The 23,404-nt window shown below is 33.9% G+C and overlaps 2 protein-coding genes across 2 annotated transcripts; one reads left to right on the top strand and one right to left on the bottom strand.

Annotated features, from left to right (window-relative positions):
* Nucleotides 1–2,357: 2,357 nt before the first annotated feature.
* Nucleotides 2,358–3,669, bottom strand: LOC143066463 (neuronal acetylcholine receptor subunit alpha-10-like). The gene has a single exon (XM_076239380.1). The coding sequence runs from the start codon at nucleotides 3,627–3,629 to the stop codon at nucleotides 2,424–2,426; it is 1,206 nt and encodes a 401-aa protein (XP_076095495.1). The 5' UTR covers nucleotides 3,630–3,669; the 3' UTR covers nucleotides 2,358–2,423.
* A 7,158-nt stretch (nucleotides 3,670–10,827) lies between these two features.
* On the top strand, nucleotides 10,828–12,726 carry LOC143068261 (neuronal acetylcholine receptor subunit beta-4-like). Its single transcript, XM_076242178.1, has one exon. It carries the CDS (start codon nucleotides 10,985–10,987, stop codon nucleotides 12,161–12,163), a length of 1,179 nt encoding a protein of 392 aa, XP_076098293.1. The 5' UTR covers nucleotides 10,828–10,984; the 3' UTR covers nucleotides 12,164–12,726.
* The last annotated feature ends 10,678 nt before the right edge of the window (nucleotides 12,727–23,404 follow it).

The following is a 23,404-nucleotide window of genomic DNA, read 5'->3' as shown; positions in this document are numbered from 1 at the left end:
AGAAACACCGAAGAGACATTGCGCATCTAGTGCAGAAAATGGTACAGTTTATTTAATTACTTATTTTCAACATTTTATACATTTTTTGAAATTATTTTGTTTTAAAAAATGAATTAACAAAAATCCAAACTCCGCGGAAGATAAATGGAAAGTCCCTACTACAAATGGCAAAATAAAAAAAATAAAAAAATATTTTACTTTTTTGATGACAAAAAGCTGTTCTTTTGCTTATTGTTTGTACCCAATATCCTTTCTTTTTATTTAAACTAGTATTCTAAAGAAAGATATTTTCTCTCGAGCTAAGTCGAGGTCATTAAAACATTCCTCGTGTTTGAGATGTGTGATCCCATTTTTTTAGACAATAAATATTTGAGATTACTTCTTTATATACGGTAGTTAATCAAATGCTTTAAGTCAATTTGTCTATTGAAATGGCTATGCAGTCTTCCCGACTAATCTGGTCGATTCACACGTAACTGCCTTAAAAAAAATCTCGCGTCGCTCTGCTTACCCTCCCGGAGCACCTGAGATCACTCCTAGTTTTTTGTGCGGTTCGTATTACTTAGTCTCTAGTTTTCTATGTTGTGTCTTGAGTACTATTATTTGTCTCTTTTTTTAAGCCATGGCGTTGTGAGTTTATTTTCGATCTATCAGTTTGATTGTTCGTTGGTATCTATCACCCCTCTTTTATTCAGGAGCTTTAAATGGGGTATGGTCGCATATTTCAGGTCATTGTTTTCCGTCATTGACTAGGATTATTAGCCTTTTGTTCGATAATGCAATTTTGTGTTTCTTTGTTGAACAGTTATTTGTTTTTTGGTGATTAAGATTATAACGCAATATTTACTGCTTTACACACATTTTCTACTATGTCTGTTTGTTTAATTCACTTATTGTTGTCAATATAATAGAATTCTATGCTATAAAACCATGTTAAGTAAACTCATCATAGATACCAGGATTAAAATTTTATATTTACGCTAGACGCGCGTTTCGTCTACAAAAGACTAATCAGTGACGCTTGAATCAATAAATATTTAAAAGTCCAAATAAAGTACAAAGTTGAAGAGCATTCCATCTTTTTTTCTACACAAGTAAATACCTGTACCAAGTCAGAAATATAACAAATGTTTTCAATTCGCTAAATGTGTTTGCACTTTTGATTTTGCCATTTAAAAAAAAAGACTTTCCGGTTTGGAGTTCGGGGTTTTTTGTATAATATTATTTTTACTCTGTTACGCTTTATAATGATGTACCCTGTTGTTGTCTTAAAGTTTGCATTGAGTCTGCTTTTTAAAGGAAGAGGCAACTTTTGATACTATTTGTGTTTGTTACTGTAATTTATCTATAAGCCATTTTGTTTCCCTTTGTTAACATATTTGTAAGTTTGTACAGTGATTAAGATTATAATGCAATTTTGATTGCTGTAACCCTATTTTTGACACTTTTACCAATTATGTCTGTTTGGTTTGTTCTCACATTTTTGTCAATATTATTGATGTCTATGCGACTGTCATAAAAGTAAGAGGTTTACCTAGAGGTTCATAAATTTAAAAGAAAGGTAGCTCGGAATTTCTTAATAGTCAGGCGTTAGCATCATCAGACAAACACAACCACTTAGATCGCGTATATACTTATATTATCAATTATGTTAGTACTAACAGGTCCCTTAAACGAATGACAAAACCCTGTCGCCATTCAGTTTCGACCGCTATACTTTTTACATGAAAATAAAGAGATGTGGTTTCCAATGATACAACTATTCACCAAAATTCCCATGAAGTCGATGCAAGAAAAACAGGCAATTAAACGGCCTTCAACAAGGAGAAAGAATCATTCAAAATAGTAGACCCCGACATGAAAATATGAAACAATTAAATTTAGAAAATTTAACGGCCTAAATTAAAACAAAACAATTTGCGAGAAACAAATATGACAGACATAAACAAATGACAACAGCTTAACTACAGACTCCTGACGTGGCTAACATGCACATAAAGCAATTGGTTGAACATGTTTGTAAGCGCTCTCAAGCCCAATCCCAACATGGGACACTGTTGCAACAGCACAATATAAGAACTTTAAAAATATTAACTGATTATTAAAAACTTTTATGATATAGGAGCGTCACATCGTATGTAACAATTACTATCTAATGAACAATTATCATTCATAAAAATTACTTTGGTTTCTTCATATATTTCCATCAAATCAGGGAATAAAACAAATATAGAAACTGTAATTATTTTATTACATTTTTGATTTAAAATGTGTGTCATATAATCGAAGAATTTAAAACAAAGAAGTCACAGGTCTAATTATTTATATAACTTATATAAATATCACATTGGATAGAACAGAAAAATAGAATGAACATATTGAATCAATATACATATAAAATACATTCTTAATTCTTTTCTCGATTATTTTGATACAAGGATGGCTATGATTGTGGTAGTTACAATCAGATTCAGTGCAAAGGAAAACCAAAACAGAACAAAATCTAAGAGAGAAGTAACATCAATCCAGTTTATGTCCTCTTCCGACATCCGTTCCTTGTCAAAAGGTTCGACTTCATTTCTGTTTCCATTGCAATCCCCCGATTTACACACATCAACGCCTTTAAACTTGCAATGCCATTTAACCATTTGTCTGATGATATTTGGGACAGGGCTTTTCTTGTGATGAAGTCTCAGTTCTACGGCAGTTGCACATACTACAAATATACCCATTCCTAGCTGAAAAATCAGATAGTATCCTAACATTGAACCAGATGTTTTCGGTAGCTCCGAACTCACAATTGTCAGGAAAACAGTAAACGCTAAAAATACGGTTATAGAATATCCCATCTTTTCACCACTGTCTGCCGGAAGTACAAATGTGAAAAAGTTCAGAATACCAAGGAGAATAACAGGAACGATAATGTTTGTGACATAGAATCCAGCGTTTCGTTGGAGACTTAATGTAAATGTAACTTTTGGTACCAAATCTGAAGACAATTGAGATGCTGACGTCGATATAATTGTCCACTCGGCATTGTCATCAGCATAATCCTGTAAAACAACACCTTTGCTTCCTAATTTTACGTCAATCGAGAGATCTTTAGTTGACCATGCCACAAATATAAGATTACATGCTTGTCTGTCAAAAGGAAAATATGTTATGTCTATTTCACATTTACTTTCAAATACTTCAAATGGATACCAAGACACATTTCCAGTACTCTGAACGTCAACATATATTACTGAGCTTCCAAGTTCTGTCAGTTTGGTGAATCCGTTTTTCAAAGTAAGGTCTGGTTTCCACACATCATTCTGAGGTACTTTAATGTAATCTGCATTACCGTAGTACATTGGTATCCATGTCAAGTATTGGTCCAACCAGTGTACAGACAAATAAGCCGTCGTTGCAAGCTTTTGGGACAGTTCATCTATTCCGTTTATTCCAATAACGTGCAAGTCTATGGTTACCAACGTAGAAAAAGTCTGGTCGATACTCGGACGCACCACCTTCATATATTTCTGGGTTTCAAATAAAGTTTCATATAAACTTGCGATGTCAGTACCAAGTGTTGTTGCTGCATTAATGCGCGGAAAGTAAATGCATATTACAAAAATAAAGTAGAACATTTTCAGCAAACTCAAACTGATCTTTTTGATCAATGTGTATGTTAACGATTCTATATAAGAGTAAGTAAAGAGTACCAAGAAAGTTTGTTTTAAACCTACAAAATATGATCAATGACCAAACCACTTAAATAAAGCAATTTGATTCGTTCTCCAATATTACATTTCATATCGTTAATCAATATTTTATGTTATAATATAGTATCAAATAGTTCATATACTCTGATGATCTGCTTCTCGGGACAATTTTTCTCATTAAAAGAGTTAACTTTACGTAATTAGTTAACTAAGGTACAAGGCTTATAGTTTATTAAGCCAGACGCGCGTTTCGTCTAAATAAGACTCATCAGTGACGCTCGGATCAAAATAGTTAGAAAGCCAAACAAGTATAAAGTTTAAAAGCATTGAGGACCCAAAATTCAAAAAAAAATTTACCAAATACGGCTACGGTAATCTATGCCTGGGATAAGAAAATCCTTGGAATAATTCATATTTTTGTAAACAGTTTACTTATAAAAATGACCATACAATTGATGTGCATGTCAACAAAATTATAATAGCTAACAAAGATGAGGGTAAGCACCATTAGCAATTTATAATTATCATATTTTCGTATGTTTTAAGTATAAAAAACGCATTTACTTTTCATACCCGCTAGTCTTCAAATAAAGAGCAGGACTTTATGGAAGAGATCAAATATATAGATGATAGCAAAATATGTCTTTGATAGTTCTTTGTTGGTTGAGCTTACTTGACTGGGATTCTATTATATCTACACATTGAATGTCCCTTTTTTTTAAATCTTATAAGTTTTGTGTTAATTTTTGAGTAAGGACAGTACCTATATCAAATTCGAATATTAATGAATGGTTTCAAATTTACAAAGAATTTTGGTCAAGTTATAGTGAACACTGAACAAAATAGTAGTTTAAGCAGGATGTACGTAATACTAGACGAGAATGTATCTATCTGTTAACGAAATAGCGCTTTATTTATGACCATTTGGCTTTTTGTGTAAATAAAACAAATCATAGTACGTTTACATGGATTAGTTGGCGCTATTTTAATTTATTCAATTTTGTAAATCAGAACAACAAGCATGAAACAATAAACTTTTATCATTTATTCCATCAGGTCTTTACGTCGAAATAAAACATGATTTTTGTTCATCCGATAAATTCCTGTTATCCAGCGCTTCAAATATTTATCCGCTGACATTTAAAGGATCGGATTATAGATGCATATGCTTAGAAAATTAAAAGCAACACGTTTAATAATTTCTTGCGTCCGAAGCGCTTATCTGGATTTATCTTTATCAGGAACGCTCAAAGCCAAACATTTGAAATCCGAAGATAGATAAGTACCGAAAATCGTTGAAGAGCTATATGTCAAAAATATCTAAAATAAATAGCCAAATTCATCTAAAGCCAACTTTACCAGAGAGAGTTGAAATCTTAGTTTCATAATAATTTCAAAATTTATTAACGGACAATTTTAGTAAATTTTGTTAAACCATGTCAGTACCGAAGCACTGACTACTGAGCTGATGATACACTCGGGGATCCTCGTACAGTTTTTGTACTATTTCCAGTCTATATATTTCAACTATGGATTTTTTCAAAAGATACATGCCTGCATAGTTTATTGTGCAAACATATCAATTCTAGTTATAACGGGGATAATTTGACATGAATACACATAAAGTAAGAAGACATGTACAATTAAAAAAAACAAATAATCAAACCCTTGTGCTTTCATTGTGTATTAGTTCATTGACTGGTACATGTCAGAAAGAGGGCGGTACTAGGAGGGGGGGTTGTTAATGGTACGCATTTTAAAATAAAAACGGTTTATAGTGGAGCGTCGAATGTTGAACAAGTCGGTTTATAAACAGTTGTATACTTATCTTGCCTTTTTTATACAGTTCGTTCGTATGGTGTACTGTTATACCACTGTCCCAGGTTAAGGGAAGGGTTTGGATCCCGCTAACATGTTTAACCCCACCACATTATTTATGTATGCGTCTGTCCCAAGTCAGGAGCCTGTAATTTAGTGGTTGTCGTTTGTTTTTGTGTTACATATTTGTGTTTCGTTAATTTTTTATATAAATAATGCCGTTATTTTCTCGTTTGAATTGTTTTACATTGTCATTTCGGAGCCTTTTATAGCTGACTATGCGGTATGGGCTTTGCTCATTGTTGAAGGCCGTACGGTGACCCAAGTTGTTAATTTCTATGTCATTTTGGTCTCTTGTGGAGAGGTCTCATTGGCAATCAAACCACATTTTCTTTTTTATATTTATTTAGATTACGAGTTTAAATAACCAAATATACCTCATGGAATTTTAACGGCTTTCATTGTCTATCAATTATTCAGCTTCAGAAAATGTTTATTCTTAATATCAAATGTGGTTCCAATGATATTAAAAACAGTCTGAACTGACCTTACCCATCTTGAAACAAATACCCAACTGTGGTTGTGGTTGACAGTTCTCATAACTAACCCCTTCTAAAATTATTTGTGAACTAAATTGGTAAATACGATTACTCTTGAACTTCAAACACTTAAAGGGCATTTTAAGTAGTCCTATGTGTAGAACAATAGGCACCTGAAAATGGTTAAAACTTGCACTGCAAATTTATCGTTTTTAAACAAGCATTATTTGCACTTGCAGTACAGGTGTATTCTAAAGATGTAACAGTAAAGCCGCAGTATAATACTTCAATCGACCCGATTTACTTTTTGAAGAAAATTCGTAGGAAGCTAATTATTTGGCTAAATATCTGCTTTTAATTTGGATTTAAAGTCTGGATATATGCCACACATTAACCGACACTGTTGTGGTTTGCAGTTATAGGCCCACATTAAGCAATTTAGCAAATTCAAAGGTCATTACTAGTCATTTTCAAGCTCATTTCTTGTTCATTTTATAATTTTGAAGCCTTGTGTTTTTTTATACTGTTTTTGTATTGTTGTGTATTAGTTTCTGTTGAATCAACCAGCTTTTTATTTAAGACACATATTTTCTAAAAGTACATAATTTAAGCGTTTCATTGAGCTATTAAAGTGCCATGGGGTATTTAGGTAATTGAAATTTCTAAAATTGTCCTCTCCTCCGCTCCGCATTTAATACATTTGATTGTTTGAGACAATCCTATGTGGTATTGAACAAAACATCATATTCCCATCTGAACATCGTGTAAATTTTGCATGACGAACCGCTGATTTTGAATTGTTTCAACTGATATAAATATTGAAATCATGGTAAATATCATTGCTTTGGCTTGTTACGGGTGTATAATCAAAATAGAAGGAAAAAAAGGATGAATGCATTCATTATTTAATTATTGATATACAATATAATTCATGAGAGTAAAAAATACACCTGATACTTCTGGATATCAAAGAAAGCAGCGAATGAACACAAGGCGACATTCGTTCGCCCTAGAACATCGTGCTATGCCTTGAAGAGTTGTGAATTTTATTGATCTAAAATATATTTCAAACCTCCTTTCAGCAAGTGAAATAAATAGTGTTTTATCTTTTATTATGCAGGAGTAAAGTATCCCACCGTATCATTAAAATTGTTTCCTCGACATGGTATAAGAGCCGTGTGTACAAAAACGAAGATCAGAATGGTAATTGATTTTGAAATCAAGATCCTCAGTGTATGTAAAGTGCGGATCCTGAAATACCATTTTCACTGTTGAATAATGATACTTTACTTTCATTTTCACTGTAGACCGATTCATTAGTATTGTATATGCGGTGCATTTTCTGTGTACTAATTTTATTAATTTTTATGCAATAAATTCCAAATTCAGCCGACTTGCACAAACAATAAAAGGATTTGATAGTGCTGACTTTGAGATGAAAAGTTTGATTGAACACTCTAATAAATTCAATAGAATTAATATTTATTTCAAATAAAACACATCGCTGTCATAATATAAGTTGAAAGTGTTCTGCAGTAGTCATTATACGCATGTGCAAACAAATTTTATCATTGGATTTCGAGTATGGGTCTATTTACCAATCAGAAGAAGCATGTCATAGAATTTTTTATAATTCATCAGAATCTTTATTTAAAGTGTAGTTATATTTATCCAATGCATTGAAACTTTATCACTGAATACGTAAATCTTGCATGTCTATCGAAATAGAATGGGATAAAAGGGGATAAAAACAATACTTTCTAATATTTTTTTATAAATCACTTCTTGACCAATTTCAATGAGGTTTTGAAGTAAGATTTTTGATTTTGGGTCCGGTTTTAAATTGGCCCACAGGGTCCAAAATAAAATTTGAGGTTATTTGGTAGGCTGAATCCATACATGATTGGTTTATTATTATTTTTTTAATTTTTGGCCCATTTAACAAGTTTGTGGGGTCCAAACTGTCAAGAAATAAATTCTTTTGGATTTCTACAACAGTTGAATATTAGGGGTACTTTGAAATGCTGAATCTTACCGTGTTTTTAAATTTGGGATTTTGGTATTTTGGGCCAAGTTATCGAAATGGTCCACATTGAGGCCCAAAGGGTCCGAAATTCAACATTATTTTGATTTTATCAAAAATGAAGTCTAGCTTGAATGTTGTGTACATTTACCCCAAACTGTTAAGGGTTCGACCTCTGCGATAGTATCAAGGTAGCTGTACAACACGTACATCATGTTCCAATGCAACTTTATCAGTATACGTTTTTGACAGATAAAGTTTGCCCTACACAACTTGACTTGCATTTCAAGCTTTAATGACTTTGGATAATTATATGTCACATTGTCGTTTCATTTTATACAGTAAAGAACATGCAAGCAACAATCGAGCTAAAAACTATCTTTCCTTCAGAATATGGATGTTGAGGCATTTGGGGGTTCAACTATAGGGGAGGCAAGTGAAGATCAATCACAGAAAAAAGAACTAAACGGTTAAGGAGGGGTCTTCAGACCAATGCACGTATTGTCCTTTGAAGACAAAATGGGTAGCTAATTTTCCCAGGCATAAGAAGATCCACACTAATGGGTTAAACAAATGTGACCAGTGTGAATTAAAATTTAAAGACTTCTCAATAAGCATAACAACTGATAGCATGGAGAAAGCCTGATTTGTACTCATTGTTCCAAACACTTCAAAAGCAGAACTGGGCAGTGGCGGATCCAGAACTTTTTGTAAGGCGGGACCGATGGCTGACCTAAAAAGGAGGGGGGACTCAAGTCATGCTTCAGTGATTCCCTATATAATCAACCAAATTTTTCCAAGGCCCCCCTGGATACGCCTATGCTGGCATAGCTTACCATATGAAGAAAGCAACATGAACTTTTAATCACATCTGCTTGTTTTATAGTAAAACATTAAAAATGCTTCGCTGACCGTAGAGATCGAACCCTGAACAGTAGGGGCAAATTTGGACATAGTATTAAAGCTTGATACTATCTGAATTTGGATTGTGATCAAATTTATGACGTTATATAGGTTTCTGACACAAGGTAAATGTGGTCGAAGATCTTAAATCGTATCCGCAATACTGTGCAACTGAAGGTTTCTTCCCGCCCATAACATTTTGTTTTCCTTCTAGGATAAATAACCATCAAACCAAATCCCAGTCTTTCCTTTCTGGTAATGAACTTGCAGTACAATTTTAGAGATGTTCATACACTTGAACACAAGATATTGTCTGGAAACTAGAAAAATGTTTGTTTTGCCATTTCTTTTGCCCCTAATTTATCCCCGAACAAAATCCCAGTCTTCCATTTGTGATAATGCGAAAAAGATCCAAAAACGTACATACAAGTAATTATCCGGAAACTACAAACATGATTGTTTTTGTCCCTTTTTGTTCGTTCATTCCTAAACTGTTAGTACCATAACCCCAAAATGAAACCTAACATTCTACTTGTGGTATTGAACACTGTGGTATAATTTCAGAACAATCAAAATTCTTATACACAAGTATTTATCCTAAAACTAAAAACATGCTTCTTTTATGCCCCTTTTTCGTTAACGATTGGAACCATCATCCCCAACATTATCCCAACCTTCCTTTTGTGGTATTGAACCTTCTTTAAAATTTATATAGATCCATTTACTTAAATTAAAGTTGATCGGAAACCAAATGGGTCTTCGGACGACGCAGACGATAACGACATCATAGCAATAAACGAACCGGAAAAAAAAAACATTGCGGGGAAACATTTCAGTTTACAGTTCACACATTTCAATACTGTGGGAAAACGTATAAATGGCCAGCCAGTTTCTATAGACATATACAAGTTATAAATAGATATAAATATTAAAGTAATCAAATAAGTTTTTCATTTGTTGCAAGTCTATTTATTACATTAATCTACAATAAAAATTCATCGCATTTTCGAAAATTCTACATCAGAAATGAATGCCATACAGTGATAATTCATCGCATCTATAGTGAAAATGGCTCGCTTTTAATAACTGATATTCTATTTTATGTTGCTTTTATACACATATTTGAACTTTAATACTGTTATTTTACATTAAAAGACGCATCATAATAAAAATGTGTTAAAATTTAGTTTCAAATCAATTATTTTGGTATTTTCAAAGCGTAAACAAATAACGTTTTCCCATGATCCTTTATTCTACAATGAACATACAACAGTGAAAATGAACTGACTGGATTCGCACTTTATATACACTGATCCTCCAATATTATTCGAATTATTATTCGGGATTCAAAAGATATATAGACTCATATCCACTATCAGTGCTGTTTATCACATTTGAATGATGGCTGCGGGGATATGATGTACCGACAATCATGAAAATATCCTGTCACCTGTGTAGACCTCGATGAACATATACTATTGAGTTTTATCTGGTAAAAACTGTACTCTGTTATCATATATTCAATGCTAGTGGTGGTATCAAACAAAACAAAAATTAACGCATTCCATTTAATGAACTTTAAACTTTTCTTTTTCTCGCTGAAAGAAAATCTGTTTATATAATACGTATGTCTCAACCTGACTATGCCTAATTATTATATGAAACTTTATTCTATTTTTGTGTCTGGTTCAATTAAATTCTAGATCTAAATCACTTGAATGAATGATTGGGATTTTTAAAAGCAGAAATATAATATTTTGACAATTGTATATAGACTAGAAATATGATACGAACTATAATTCAATACTACAATAAGACCTACATGATCCTAGGAATAATGGTTTTTCAAGAGACAGTTGAATTTAAATATTTTTCTTTATTTGTAGAATATGTTAAGGCGTTAATCTAAACAAAGGATGTATTTTCCAGTACATTAATAGTTGATACGATTAACGTATAACAGTTGGTAATAATTCTGACGTTGTATACGATTCAGAATGATTCTTAGAACTACTTTTCTTTTTTATTGGTGCTTGTCAGCCTGCAATGGACAAACCGGGGATGACGTGAAAGGCTTGGTTACTCAATTGTTTACTACCAACACTTATAAAAAGAATGTCCGTCCAAACGCTGATCAAACACAGCCAATGCAGGTGGACTTGGACTTCTATCTTGTCGGCATCAATGGAATAGACGAAATAACACAAAAATTAACAACAACAGGTTTTCTATTTATAAGTTGGACGGACGAGTACCTTACATGGACTCCAGCTTCACACGGTGGCGTAGAATATATTTATGTTTCTCAAAGTGATATATGGAAACCAGACATAACACTTCAAAATGGATTTTCCAAACTAAAGGAACTTGGTAGTAGTTTTATAAATGTTCAGATTTTGCCAAACGGCGAAGTGACTTGGTTGCCAACTGAAGTGTTTGAAACAAAGTGTAATATTGATATCAAATATTTTCCTTTTGACCGTCAAACATGCGAAATAGTTTTTGTTGTATGGTCCAGCAGCATATTGGACGTAAATGTGACAAAAGGAAGTAGAGGCATACTTCTGGAAGCATTAGATCCTAATGGTGTGTGGAGTGTTGTATCGACAACGGCCGGGGACGATGTATTATCGTCGGAGTCAAGAGTTGTATTTACTATAACTCTCGAGCGTAGTTCAGCGTACTACGTCATGAATGTCATTGTCCCAGTGATATTACTTGGAATACTGAATGTTTTTACGTTTGTAATCCCAGCAGACAGTGGGGAGAAAATGGGATACTCCATCACAGTTTTTCTAGCATTTGCCGTCTTCTTAACAATTATAAGTTCTGAACTTCCGAAGACATCGGGATCATTACTGGGAAACTATCTTATGTTCCAAATGGGCATGGGAACGTTCGTTGTAGCTGTGACAGCGTTGGAACTTCGAATTCATCACCGGAAAGACAAAGTCCCAAATAAAATTCAAAGAATTTTCAGAAGTAAATGTAAAACTCGAGTTAAAAGTTCAGATAAAACTTTTGACAATCCGGGAAAAGAAAAGGAAAGTGAGGATGGAGAAAAGACTTGGAGTGATATAACATCTACAACAGACTTTATATTATTCTGGGTATCATTAGTTTCCACATTCATAGTAACTGTGACCATTTTAGGATTACTTTCATCTAAATATTAAGATAAGTGGTTTTACTTAACTAACGAGAACACTTTTGTAAATTCGTTTATTCTGAGTTGATGGTTTAAATATATCTTTATTGCATAGAAATTAAGAGCCTGATACAAACTATTATGTGATCAATATCTTGATTGATTAATAATCCTATATTTCAATACGGAACTGTAATTTATCTGAAACTAGCTATTATCAACGTTTTACAATATTTCTAACATAATGTCATTGGACATTTCATGTTGACTGTGTACTTTGATGATATTTGAAAACAGATACTTTCTTTAACATGAAACTTTTTAGGGAATAACAATTTCATATTCATTAATATAAGACGATGACTTATTTCCAGGTCCCATCACTTGGTGTCCGTCGTAGTCCGTCGTCGTTAACTTTTACAAAAAATCTTCTCCTCTGAAACTACTGGGCCAAATTTAACCAAACTTTGCCACACTCATAATTGGTGTATCTAGTTTTTAAAAATGTATCTGGTGACCAGGCCAACCAACCAAGATGGCCGCCATGGCTAAACATAGAACATAGGGGTAAAATGTAGACTTTGGCTTATAACACTAAAACCGAAGCATTTAGAGCAAATCTGACAGTGGTCAAATTGTTTATCAGGTCAAGATCTATCTTTCCTGAAATTTTCAGATGAATTGGACAGCTGGATGTTGGGTTGCTGCCCCTGAATTGGTAACTTAAGGAAAGTTTGCTGTTTTTTGTTATTATCTTGAATATATATATATAAACTCTAAACAGCAAAGTAAGATCTAAAAATAAGTCAACATGACCAAAATGGTCAGTTGACCCCTTAAGGAGTTATTACCATTTATAGTCAATTTTTGTAAATTTTCATTAATTTGGTTAATTTTTGTAAATTTTCACAAAATATTTTCCTCTGTATCTAAAGCTAGGTTCACACTGCCGATCAGATTAACTCGATGAACCCGATTGTCCAAATTTCCACGACCAAGCTCAACCAAATTCTTGATCGGGCCTGTTTACGACTTCTACCCGACTGCAATCCGACTGTACACGACCTTAACTCGACAATTCACGACCCCATCAGGACTCCATCCCGACAACAAAATGAATACTTATTCGATAATTCCGATCAATTCACGATCTTTACACGATCTTTACTCGACTAGCTAGACCAAATCAATTTTTTCACGATCTCAGTCTGATTTCGACCAGACCAGATCGACCTGATCGTATATGGGTCGTAGGGATAATCGAGAATTGGTCGAGTATGCACAATTTTAGTATAAAAACGTACGAAACTTATATTCCTCGCCACTTCGGAGTGAGCATTACGTGTTACCCTTGTCCGTATGTACGTATGTGCGTACGTCCCAACAATATTAGTTCCCGTTCTCTAATTGTATTTTGCCTCAACCAAATTTTATGAAACGCCGTATACACAATGTTTATTTCCATAAATCACAGTTCAAATGCAAATTTGGGTGGCCGTTCTTGAGTAATGACCCTTTATAATGTTATATATGCTAGCTGGGGTATTATCAGTGTCCTATGGACACATTTTCCGTATATTTGGTTATATTCAGTAGAAGGTCCGAATAAAATCATACATTTAAAATATCTATATAGAAATAAAGCAATTGGATTTGTGGCCAAGGTGGTAAGAGCTCAGAGAGACAGGTAAATAGCTGTAACAAAGCTTGGAGAGTGAAAAGAAGACGAACAAGCAGGTGTAAAAGCAACGGGCGCCGAGAAATCTAAGTGAGGCAGTGGCTGACACGCCGACCACATGTGAGCAGTATGAGAGACTTGCACTAACTTAACAAAGAGGAACCCAATGCTTACAAAAACTTCCTCATAGTGGACACTGATATGTAATAGTTGTTGTATTGGTCTTTTTTTAGTAATTTTAGACAATATTTTGAGTTATGACAAGCAAGAACACGTTTAGATAATTGATTTACTAGTAATGTTAAAGTTAGAAAGAAATGCATCGTTTGAACTAACAAAACGACAAACGACGAACAGAAGACGCATTAGCAGCGAGTATATAGTTTGTCAAAGTTTATGCAAACTTTGCAAAAGTATGTTAGAAACAAATGATCAAATAACTATCAAAGGTACCAGGATTATAATTTAGTACGCCAGACGCGCGTTTCGTCTACATAAGACTCATCAGTGACGCTCATATCAAAATATTTAAGTCAGACAAGTACAAAGTTGAAGAGCATTGAGGATCCAAAATTCCAAAAAATTGTGCCAAATACGGCTAAGGTAATCTATGCCTGGGATAAGAAAATCCTTAGTTTTTCGTTAAATTCAAAGTTTTGTAAACAGGAAATTTATTAAAAAAAAATTACCATATTATTGATATTCATGTCAACACCTAAATGTTGACTACTGGGCTGGTGATACCCTCGGGGACGAAACGTCCACCAGCAGTGGCATCGACCCAGTGTTGTAAATAGTTATCAAAGGTACCAGGATTATAATTTAGTACGCCAGACGCGCGTTTCGTCTACATAAGACTCATCAGTGACGCTCATATCAAAATATTTATAAAGTCAAACAAGTACAAAGTTGAAGAGCATTGAGGATCCAAAATTCCAAACAGTTGTGCCAAATACGGCTAAGGTAATCTATGCCCTGGGATAAGAAAATCCTTGCGCACGCTCAACTGTTTGCATCGTTAGTGTAAGAACGAAATTCGCTCCAAATAAAAACAAATATTTCTCTCCTTCTTGTGTGAAATTACGTAAAAAAAGGTTCGAATGGAGAAAAAAAATTGACAGTAATTTGACCTTTAGTTGTTATTAATCATTTCTATGTCATTTGGTGTTCTGTGAAGAGCTGTCTCGTTGGCAATTGTACTACGTCTTCTTTGTTTATACTAGTACAAACATTTCTGGACAAACGAAAAATACGGACAGACAAAACAGGAAATAGCCCATAAAACAGGTAAATATAATCTTGATCGATGTTCTTATAAACCAACTTCGAAAGATAACTTAGTCGTCAGCAGTCTAATAATGAATACTATTGCACAATTACTTTCATATTTGAAAAATCAGCCGGTGCCAACATCGCAGGATATTCTTCCCTCCCGGAACACCTGAGTTCATCCTAGATTTTTGTTGGGTTATGTGTTGCTAAGTTTTTAGTTTTCTATGTTATGTGGACTGCTGTTTGTCTTCATGTCGGTTTTCGTTTTTTGCTATGGCTGTGTCACTTTGTTTTCGACCTTTGAGTTTGATTGTTCCTTTTGGTGTCTTTTGTCTCTCTTTTAAAATGTTACCTCTCCTTGCAAAAGTAAAGACACGTACTGTACATGAAGGAATTTTTGTACAGTTAAATATGATGTTGCCAATATATTTTTTCGGAGACAGAGTTATGAGAGTTAATCAGATCTGCACAAACGTGTAGAGAATCGTGTAGCAGTCCTGTGTTCTCGTGTATGGGCGAGTAGAGATCGAAGAGTGGTCGAATGTTGTAGCGAAGGCATCGGGTATTGGTCGAGTTGGTCTGGGCTAAAATAAATATAGAAGTCGCAGTGATCTGGAAGCGATCGGACATTGGTCGAGTTAATCTGGAAATGATCGGACATTAGTCGAGCAAAGGTCGAAATGATCGAGTATTGATCGGAAATTTTGTTGTATTCCGATCAAACTCGATCTCTATACGATCCTTTCCCGATCAATTTGACAGGTACTCGACGAATTATCGATCTCTTCTCGAGTGACTTGCTTCTCGGTCCTTACTCGATTGTTTTTGACATGTTAAAAACTCTCGGGTAGATAGTCAGATCGATGACGAGTAGGGTAGACTATCCCGAACATCCTTGTCGATTGAGTCAGACCAGTCTCCCGATCACGTAGTTTGTCTTGATCGGGCTTGATCGAGTTGATCTGATCGGTAGTGTGAACCTAGCTTAATACCGCAGTCCCACTAGGCCACGATCGTACTACGATCAGTGAAAAAAATGATAATTTTGATGATCGTAGTACGATCGTGTAGAGCGTAGAAAGGTCGTGTCACGGTCGTGGTGAGTTTTTCAAGATCGTGATGGGCGAGGCCAATTTTGAACATGTTCAAAACAATCGTGGTGCGGTCGTGGCGAAATCAGGTCGTAGTAGAAGCGTAGTGAGAGCGCACTAAGATCGTAGTAAGATCGCAAAGGTCGCTGTACCATCGTAGCAAGAGCGTAGTGAAAGCGTAATTCTATTCGGAGAAACTGCGCTACGATCTCACAGCGACGTTATTACGACCTCACTACGACTATCACGTTCTCACTGCGACCCAACTACGCTTCCACTACGTCTATACCACGCTGTTCACGACCATAGTACGTAATGAGGACGTAGTAGCATCGTGAAAGCAACGAAAATTTACATTTTTATGCCGCTCATACCGCGACCTCACCACGATCTAAATTTATTTTAGATCGCAGTGAGCGTGGTGCGATCGTGGTCTAGTGGGACTGGGCTTAAGCTAGGTTCACATTGCCGATCAGATCAACTCGATGATCCCGATTGTCAAAATCTCCACGACCAAGCTCAACCAAATTCTTGATCGGACCTGTTTACGACTTCTACCCGACCGCCATCCGACTATACACGACCTAACTCGACCATTTACGACTCCTTAATGACTCCATCACGACTCCATCCCGACAACAAACTGAATACTTATTCGATAATTACGATTGATTCACGATCCTTATACGATCTTTACTCGACTAGCTAGACCAAATCAACTATTCACGATCTTAGCCTGATCTCGACCAGACCAGATCGACCTGATCGTATATGGGTCGTAGGGATAATCGGGAATTGCACTTTTTTGTATAAAAACGTCCGATTTTTTTATTCCCTGCCGCTTCGGAGTGGGCATTAAGTATTACCGTTGAATGGTTAAAGATATTTATTTTCTTTTTTTGCTGTATGGCAACAACCTGTATGTATTTGCCAAAAAATATTGCAAAAAGAGGGAAAAGAAAGATGTCACATATTTCCCCAAAATTTGACCCAAAGTAGAATTACAATCCCCTGGAGTGATACTTTTTCTAAAACAGTTTACAACTTTACATATATCTATCAAGAGATCAAGAGTGCATTTCTTTCTAACCAAAGTTTGGTAAACGTTGTGTACCGTTTGTTATAGTTTCTTAAACGTAACAGAAGTAGAAACAAATGCATCGTTTGTTTAGACGGGATTCAAATTTTGAGTAATTTTAGACAATGTTTTGAGTTATGACAAGCAAGAACACGTTTAGATAATTGATTTAATGTTCAAGTTAGAAAGAAATGCATCGTTTGAACTAACAAACGACGAACGACAAACTGTAGACGCATTTGCAGAGAGTGTATAGTTTGTCAAAGTTTATGCAAACTTGCAAAAGTATGTTAGAAACAAATGATCACAACTTGTGCTCACTGAACAGTTTGTATCGTTACTGTTAGAAAGAATTCGTACCAAATAAAAAATATTTGTCTTTCGTCTCATTTTTGTGTGAAATTACGTCAAAAAGTTCAAATGAAAAACAAATTGACTGTAAGGTGACCTATAGTTGTTATTGATAATTTCTGTGTCATTTGGTGTTCTGTGAAGAGCTGTCGCATTGGCAATTGTACCACATCTTCTTTTTTTTATACTTCAAACATTTCTGAACAAACGTAAAATACGGACAGACAAAACAGAAAATAGCCCATAAATCAGGTAAAATATAAACTTGATGTTCTTATAAACCAACTTTGAAAGATAGCTTAGTTATCAGCAGTCTAACTATGAATACTATTGCACAATTATCTTAATATTTGAAAAAGCCGCCGGTGCAAACATCGCAGGATTTTCTTTCCTTCCGGAACATCTGAGATCATCAGGTTTTGTTGGGTTACGTAATGCTAAGTTTTTAGTTTTCTATGTTATGTGGACTGCTGTTTGTCTTCTCGTCGGTTACCGTTTTTCGCTATATATGGCTGTGTCGGTTTGTTTTCGACCTCTGAGTTTGATTGCTCCTTTGGTGTCTTCTGATTCTCTTTTAATATGTTACTTTTCCTTGCAAAAGTAAAGACACGTACTGAACATGGAGGAATTTTCGTACATTTAAAAATATATTTTTGCGGAAGCATAGTTTGAGAGTTAATCAGATCTGCACACACTTTTAGAAAATCGTGTAGCAGTCATGTGTTTTCGTGTATGGGCGAGTAAAGATCGAAGAGTGGTCGAATGTGGTCGCGAAGGGATCGGGTATTGGTCGAGTTGGTCTGGGGTAATATAAATGTACAAGTCGCAGTGATCTGAAAGCGATCGGGCATTGGTCGAGTTAATATGGAAATGATTGGACATTAGTCGAGCAAAGGTCGAAATGATCGAGTACTGATTGGTAACATTTTTGTATTCCGACTAAACTCGATCTCTACACGATCCTTTCCAGATCAATTCGACCGCTACTCGACGAATTCTCGATCTCTTCTCGAGTGACTTGCTTCTCGATCGTTACTCGTGTCAAAAACTCTCGGGTAGAAAGTCAGATCGATCACGAGCAAGGTAGACTATCCCGATATTATAGATAGAGAGAATTGTAAGTAGCTAAAATGTTCAGTAAAGTAACATCTACAAACACATCACCATCACCAAAACACAATTTTGTCATGAATCCATCTGTGTCCTTTGTTTAATATGCACATAGACCATAGGTGAGCGACACAGGCTCTTTAGAGCCTATAGTTTATTTGTATTTCGAAGTTTTCTCTTTGTTACCTTTAAATAAAGGATCATTACAATTCCATTTCCATTCTCAATTTTATCAAATCACTACTTAACATAACGATTCAGCACGCAATTTCTTTTTACATGTAATTTCATCCTTAACTTAATATTTCATGCATAAAGAAATAAACTTTCAAGTTATACACTGTCCACACTGAAGTATATCTATGTCCTCGGACCTAATAGGGTAGAAAGACCAATTCTAAACTTTGCAAGATCTAAGCTTAGGGAAATGTGCGATAGTCGGTAAAGTTTCATGGCCATAGGATACTTTTATATATTTAAGACACTACGGTAATTTTTATATTGAAATGCATAATATTGCCGTTTTAATCAAATGATTTTAACTGTCAAAATTGGACCTTAAAATAATTGTTGCACAGCTTTGCTTCAAAAATGCACTTATAATTGTGTCCTTGGGTCAATTATATACAAGATTTCAATGCCTTTTTTTTTTGGTAATTTTATAGTGGTATCAAAGTGTTGACCGAAGGATATTTTTATAAAAAGCGCCCTTCGCGCGCTTTATACAAAGTGTCCTTCTGTCAATGCTTTTACTTTCCAATAAAATTACCAAAAAACATTCAATTCTAAAATAAACCTCGCATTTCTCAAACTAATCCTTTAATTGGTTGATAATTACACAACCTTGACTATTGTACCCTTATTTTTGACTTTTACCTATTATATTTGTTTGTTATGGTCAGACATCGTTGTCAATATAAGAGAATTTTATTGGACTGTCATACAAGTGAGTGTTTGAGCTAGCTATAAAACCAGGTTTAATCCACCATTTTCTACATAAGAAGATGCATGTATCAAGTAAAGAATGTGACAGTTGTTATCCATTCGTTTGATGTATTTGAGCTTTTGATTTTGCAATTTGATTAGGGACTTTCCGTTATAAATAAATATTGAATTTTAGTTCAGTATTTCAAGTTGTAAATTAACTTTGTTTTGGAGAATTTCACCTGTACTTACAGCATTTGATGGCTTTGGCTACTTCAGAATCTGTAGATATCCCGCAATCATGAAGGGAAATAGTTAAGTTAGAGAAAATGAGTTGCGAATACATTATGCTTATTCTGTCTTGTTGAGAAATAGCCTGATGATAAATTTGTGTTTAAATAAATTGGCAGCAAGAATGTATTAAGCTGACACGCCGATCCGCATTTAATCTTGCTAGTTCACGACGTAATTGTCCATGTAATTGGTCGATAAGTCTCCCTATAAAAAAACTTACATCAGTAGAACCCGTGTTGGCTCTTTCCTTTATGCTAATATGAGAGCAAATACCAATTTTGTGTTCGTGTTGATTGAAACGTCCGGGAAAAGAAACCACACGCAATATGCAAGTGACAGCGGGCTATCCCAATAGCTAAGTTAAGATCCGTTTTATCAAATGCAATCTCATGAAAACTGAATTTTATATTGCTTATTTGAATAAAAACATTTACAAAGGGCTTTTAAACTTATGATCAAATTCTTGAATATCACTTTTTTAATAAACAGACTTGAAGATTTCTTGATTGTTTGTTCTGTAGTCCAGCAACTAGCTTCCTTTAATTATTTTTAGCTATTCAATTGTACGGATCTTAAATGACAGATAAAACGTGTTATGTTCTTCTTCGCTATACTCATACGAACATAAAAATTGTCTTAATAATACGTAAATAAAACAAAAAGCAATTTGGAATGAGAAATTGTACTGATCAGTTTAATAAATAATAGAAATAAATTATGACAACTCTGGTCATGTAAATCATGTAAATCGTGGTCTCTGGGTCTCCGAACAATGGAAGGAATTCTACAAATATAAAAATGTTCAATCAGAAAAAGGTATAACTGCAATTACATATCGTGAATGCAAAATATACGTGTCGAACTGATCAGTAATTTTTTCTCGACAAGAGAAAAGGCGCGAAATCTAGATATATATGTGTGAAAACCGAATTACTGATTTAAGCGTATGCGAATATTTATACGCCAAATTAAGAAATGAATAAATCTAACTATTTCATTTAATTATCAAACAAACTGTTGTTTAAAATGTTTATCCTTATAATATCTTACTTACATTCTTATAAAATCAAACCATAGGGGCTATATGTAACCATTTTTCGTTTTTCTTTGTTGACATATTTGTTTGTTTTTATAGTGATAAAGACAATGTTGGCTGCTGTATCCCTATTTTAGACATTTTAATCTATTATATATGTTAGTTTTTTTCATATTATGTTGTTAATATAAGGAAATTTTGTGCTACTGTCATACAAGTGAGAGCTAGCTATAAACCAGGTATAATCCACCTTTTCTTCATACGAAAATGTCTGTTTTAAGTCAGGAATATGACAGTTGGTATCCATTCAATTGATGTATTTGGGGTTTTTTTATTTTGCCATTTGTTAAAGACTATCCGTTTATAATTTTCAACGAGTTCGGTATTTTTTGCTATTTTACATTTATCTGAGATAAACGTTATTTTGCGACATAACACTATCATTTTTAACAAAGATGAATGTAAAACTAAATTACTTTGAACGATTGTTTTTTGTTTTTGAAAAGGTTTCACTTAAAGTCTACATATGATTATATTATATCAACAAACATGAGTCGACCAGAAGGGTTGCACACTTAATACCCATTAGAATCGTATCTATTTGTTGAAATATCAATCTACCAAATTGCACAAATATGTTGTCAATCCAATAGTCCAGAATTTTGACCTAAAGAAAGAGGCGTGTTTTCATGAATTTCATTTTGTTAAATCGATAAATCAATCTTTCAATTGAGCATTGGAAATATCAGTGTAAACCGGTGAAAAAAGTTTGATATATCTGTAAAATTGTAATAATTAGTTTAAATCTTTTGTAGTAAATCTATGAATTTATTTTTATCATTCACATCTGATTGGCAACGATGGTTGAACATACGTCATCACAATATGTCTGAAGATCATATTTTACTGTATAAAGAATGTAGTAAAAATTCTAAAAAGATGTTTAGTCGAAAATCCTGATGATACATCTATATATCGTTTTTGTAAGAATTATGTGTATCTATATATCGAGTATAAATACGCGAAATTTTCGTCGTACTTTTTTATATTAATGTACATAAAGATAGTTAATGACTAAAGCAAACTGTCTCCCGAAAAACATGTAATCACAGCATTGTGACTTGAGATATTGCCGTCTCAAGAGAGTGACGAAAGATACCAGAGGGACAGTCAAACTCATAAATTGAAAATAAACTGACAACGCCATGGCTAGAAATGAAAAGACAAACAGACAAACAATAGTACACATGACACTCAAGTGACAACACAACAAACTACCAAATTCAATAATTTCGCGTTTAACCCTTTTTGTAATCATGTGCCTCTTTCCAAAATATTCAGTATGCTGCATATGGGCATTATTTGGAAGAAGAATGTATTAAATAAATAAGACACCAAAGCTTTCCTTTCTTTGTGCTTGTTTTATGTGTCAGAAAACAAAATAGAAATGTTTGGTAGACAAAACTCCTCTCTTAATGTACAACACAAGAAAAGCATGATCGATCTTCGTGTTTTAATAATATATTTGTGATCAGTGACAGGATTATGTGGGTTGGACCAAGAGTTTTCTTCACTGAATGACTTCGATCAATTCAAACGTAAACAATGAAATCACAAATAAACAGATGTTGATATTTCTTTAAATCATAGATGAAAATGCATAAATTTTATCACGCTTTCTTGGCTGTATAGTATTGTCGAAAACAAAATACTTAATGTAGAACTAATTAGTTTCACGAAATGAAAAACATACTTATAGTCATACAAAAGCAACAGTTTAACTAAATTGTATTGATATTCTGAAGAATGTAAATACTGAAATAATATGATTAGGTTAAACGCTTATTCGTAATAATATTTTTTTTAATAAATACAACACGTTTTGTCTTAAAATAACAGTATAAATTTGCTGATCATCGTACCATGCGTAAAAGACAAGAAATATTTGTGTTGTTACTCAAAAAATGTATTGTAGAAATTATTATTATTATTATCATTATTACAGTTTTGTATGGTACTATTTTGATTTGGCATTGCCACGATTGAGATCAAGTGTGAAAAGTATTTCTATTGGGGTCACAAAGAAGCCGGGTTTATTTACTTCATTGTCTTATTTAAAAAAAAAATTTAAAATATAAACTATTACCAGTTATGCATATATCAAAAGGATATGATATTAACTCTATTGACAAAAAGTATTTCAGATATATTCAACAGTTGCAAATGAATGTAATGCCGTCCCCTCAAGAGTAACCCCAGTGAAATGAATACTTTAACTAAGTTTTACTCTCTTACTTCAGAGGTCATTCTCGATTCTTTAAGTCAATAATCTTACATTTACCATAAAACACACTGAGTTTTCAAAATATTTTTTATCAACGTGAAATAATGTATATACCTCAACACACTCCCTTGCCAGTTGTTGTTTTTTTTCC

This window comes from Mytilus galloprovincialis, chromosome 3, assembly GCF_965363235.1.
Source record: "Mytilus galloprovincialis chromosome 3, xbMytGall1.hap1.1, whole genome shotgun sequence".
Taxonomy (NCBI): Eukaryota; Metazoa; Mollusca; class Bivalvia; order Mytilida; family Mytilidae; genus Mytilus; species Mytilus galloprovincialis.
This window is presented reverse-complemented; position numbering and strand designations above follow the sequence as displayed.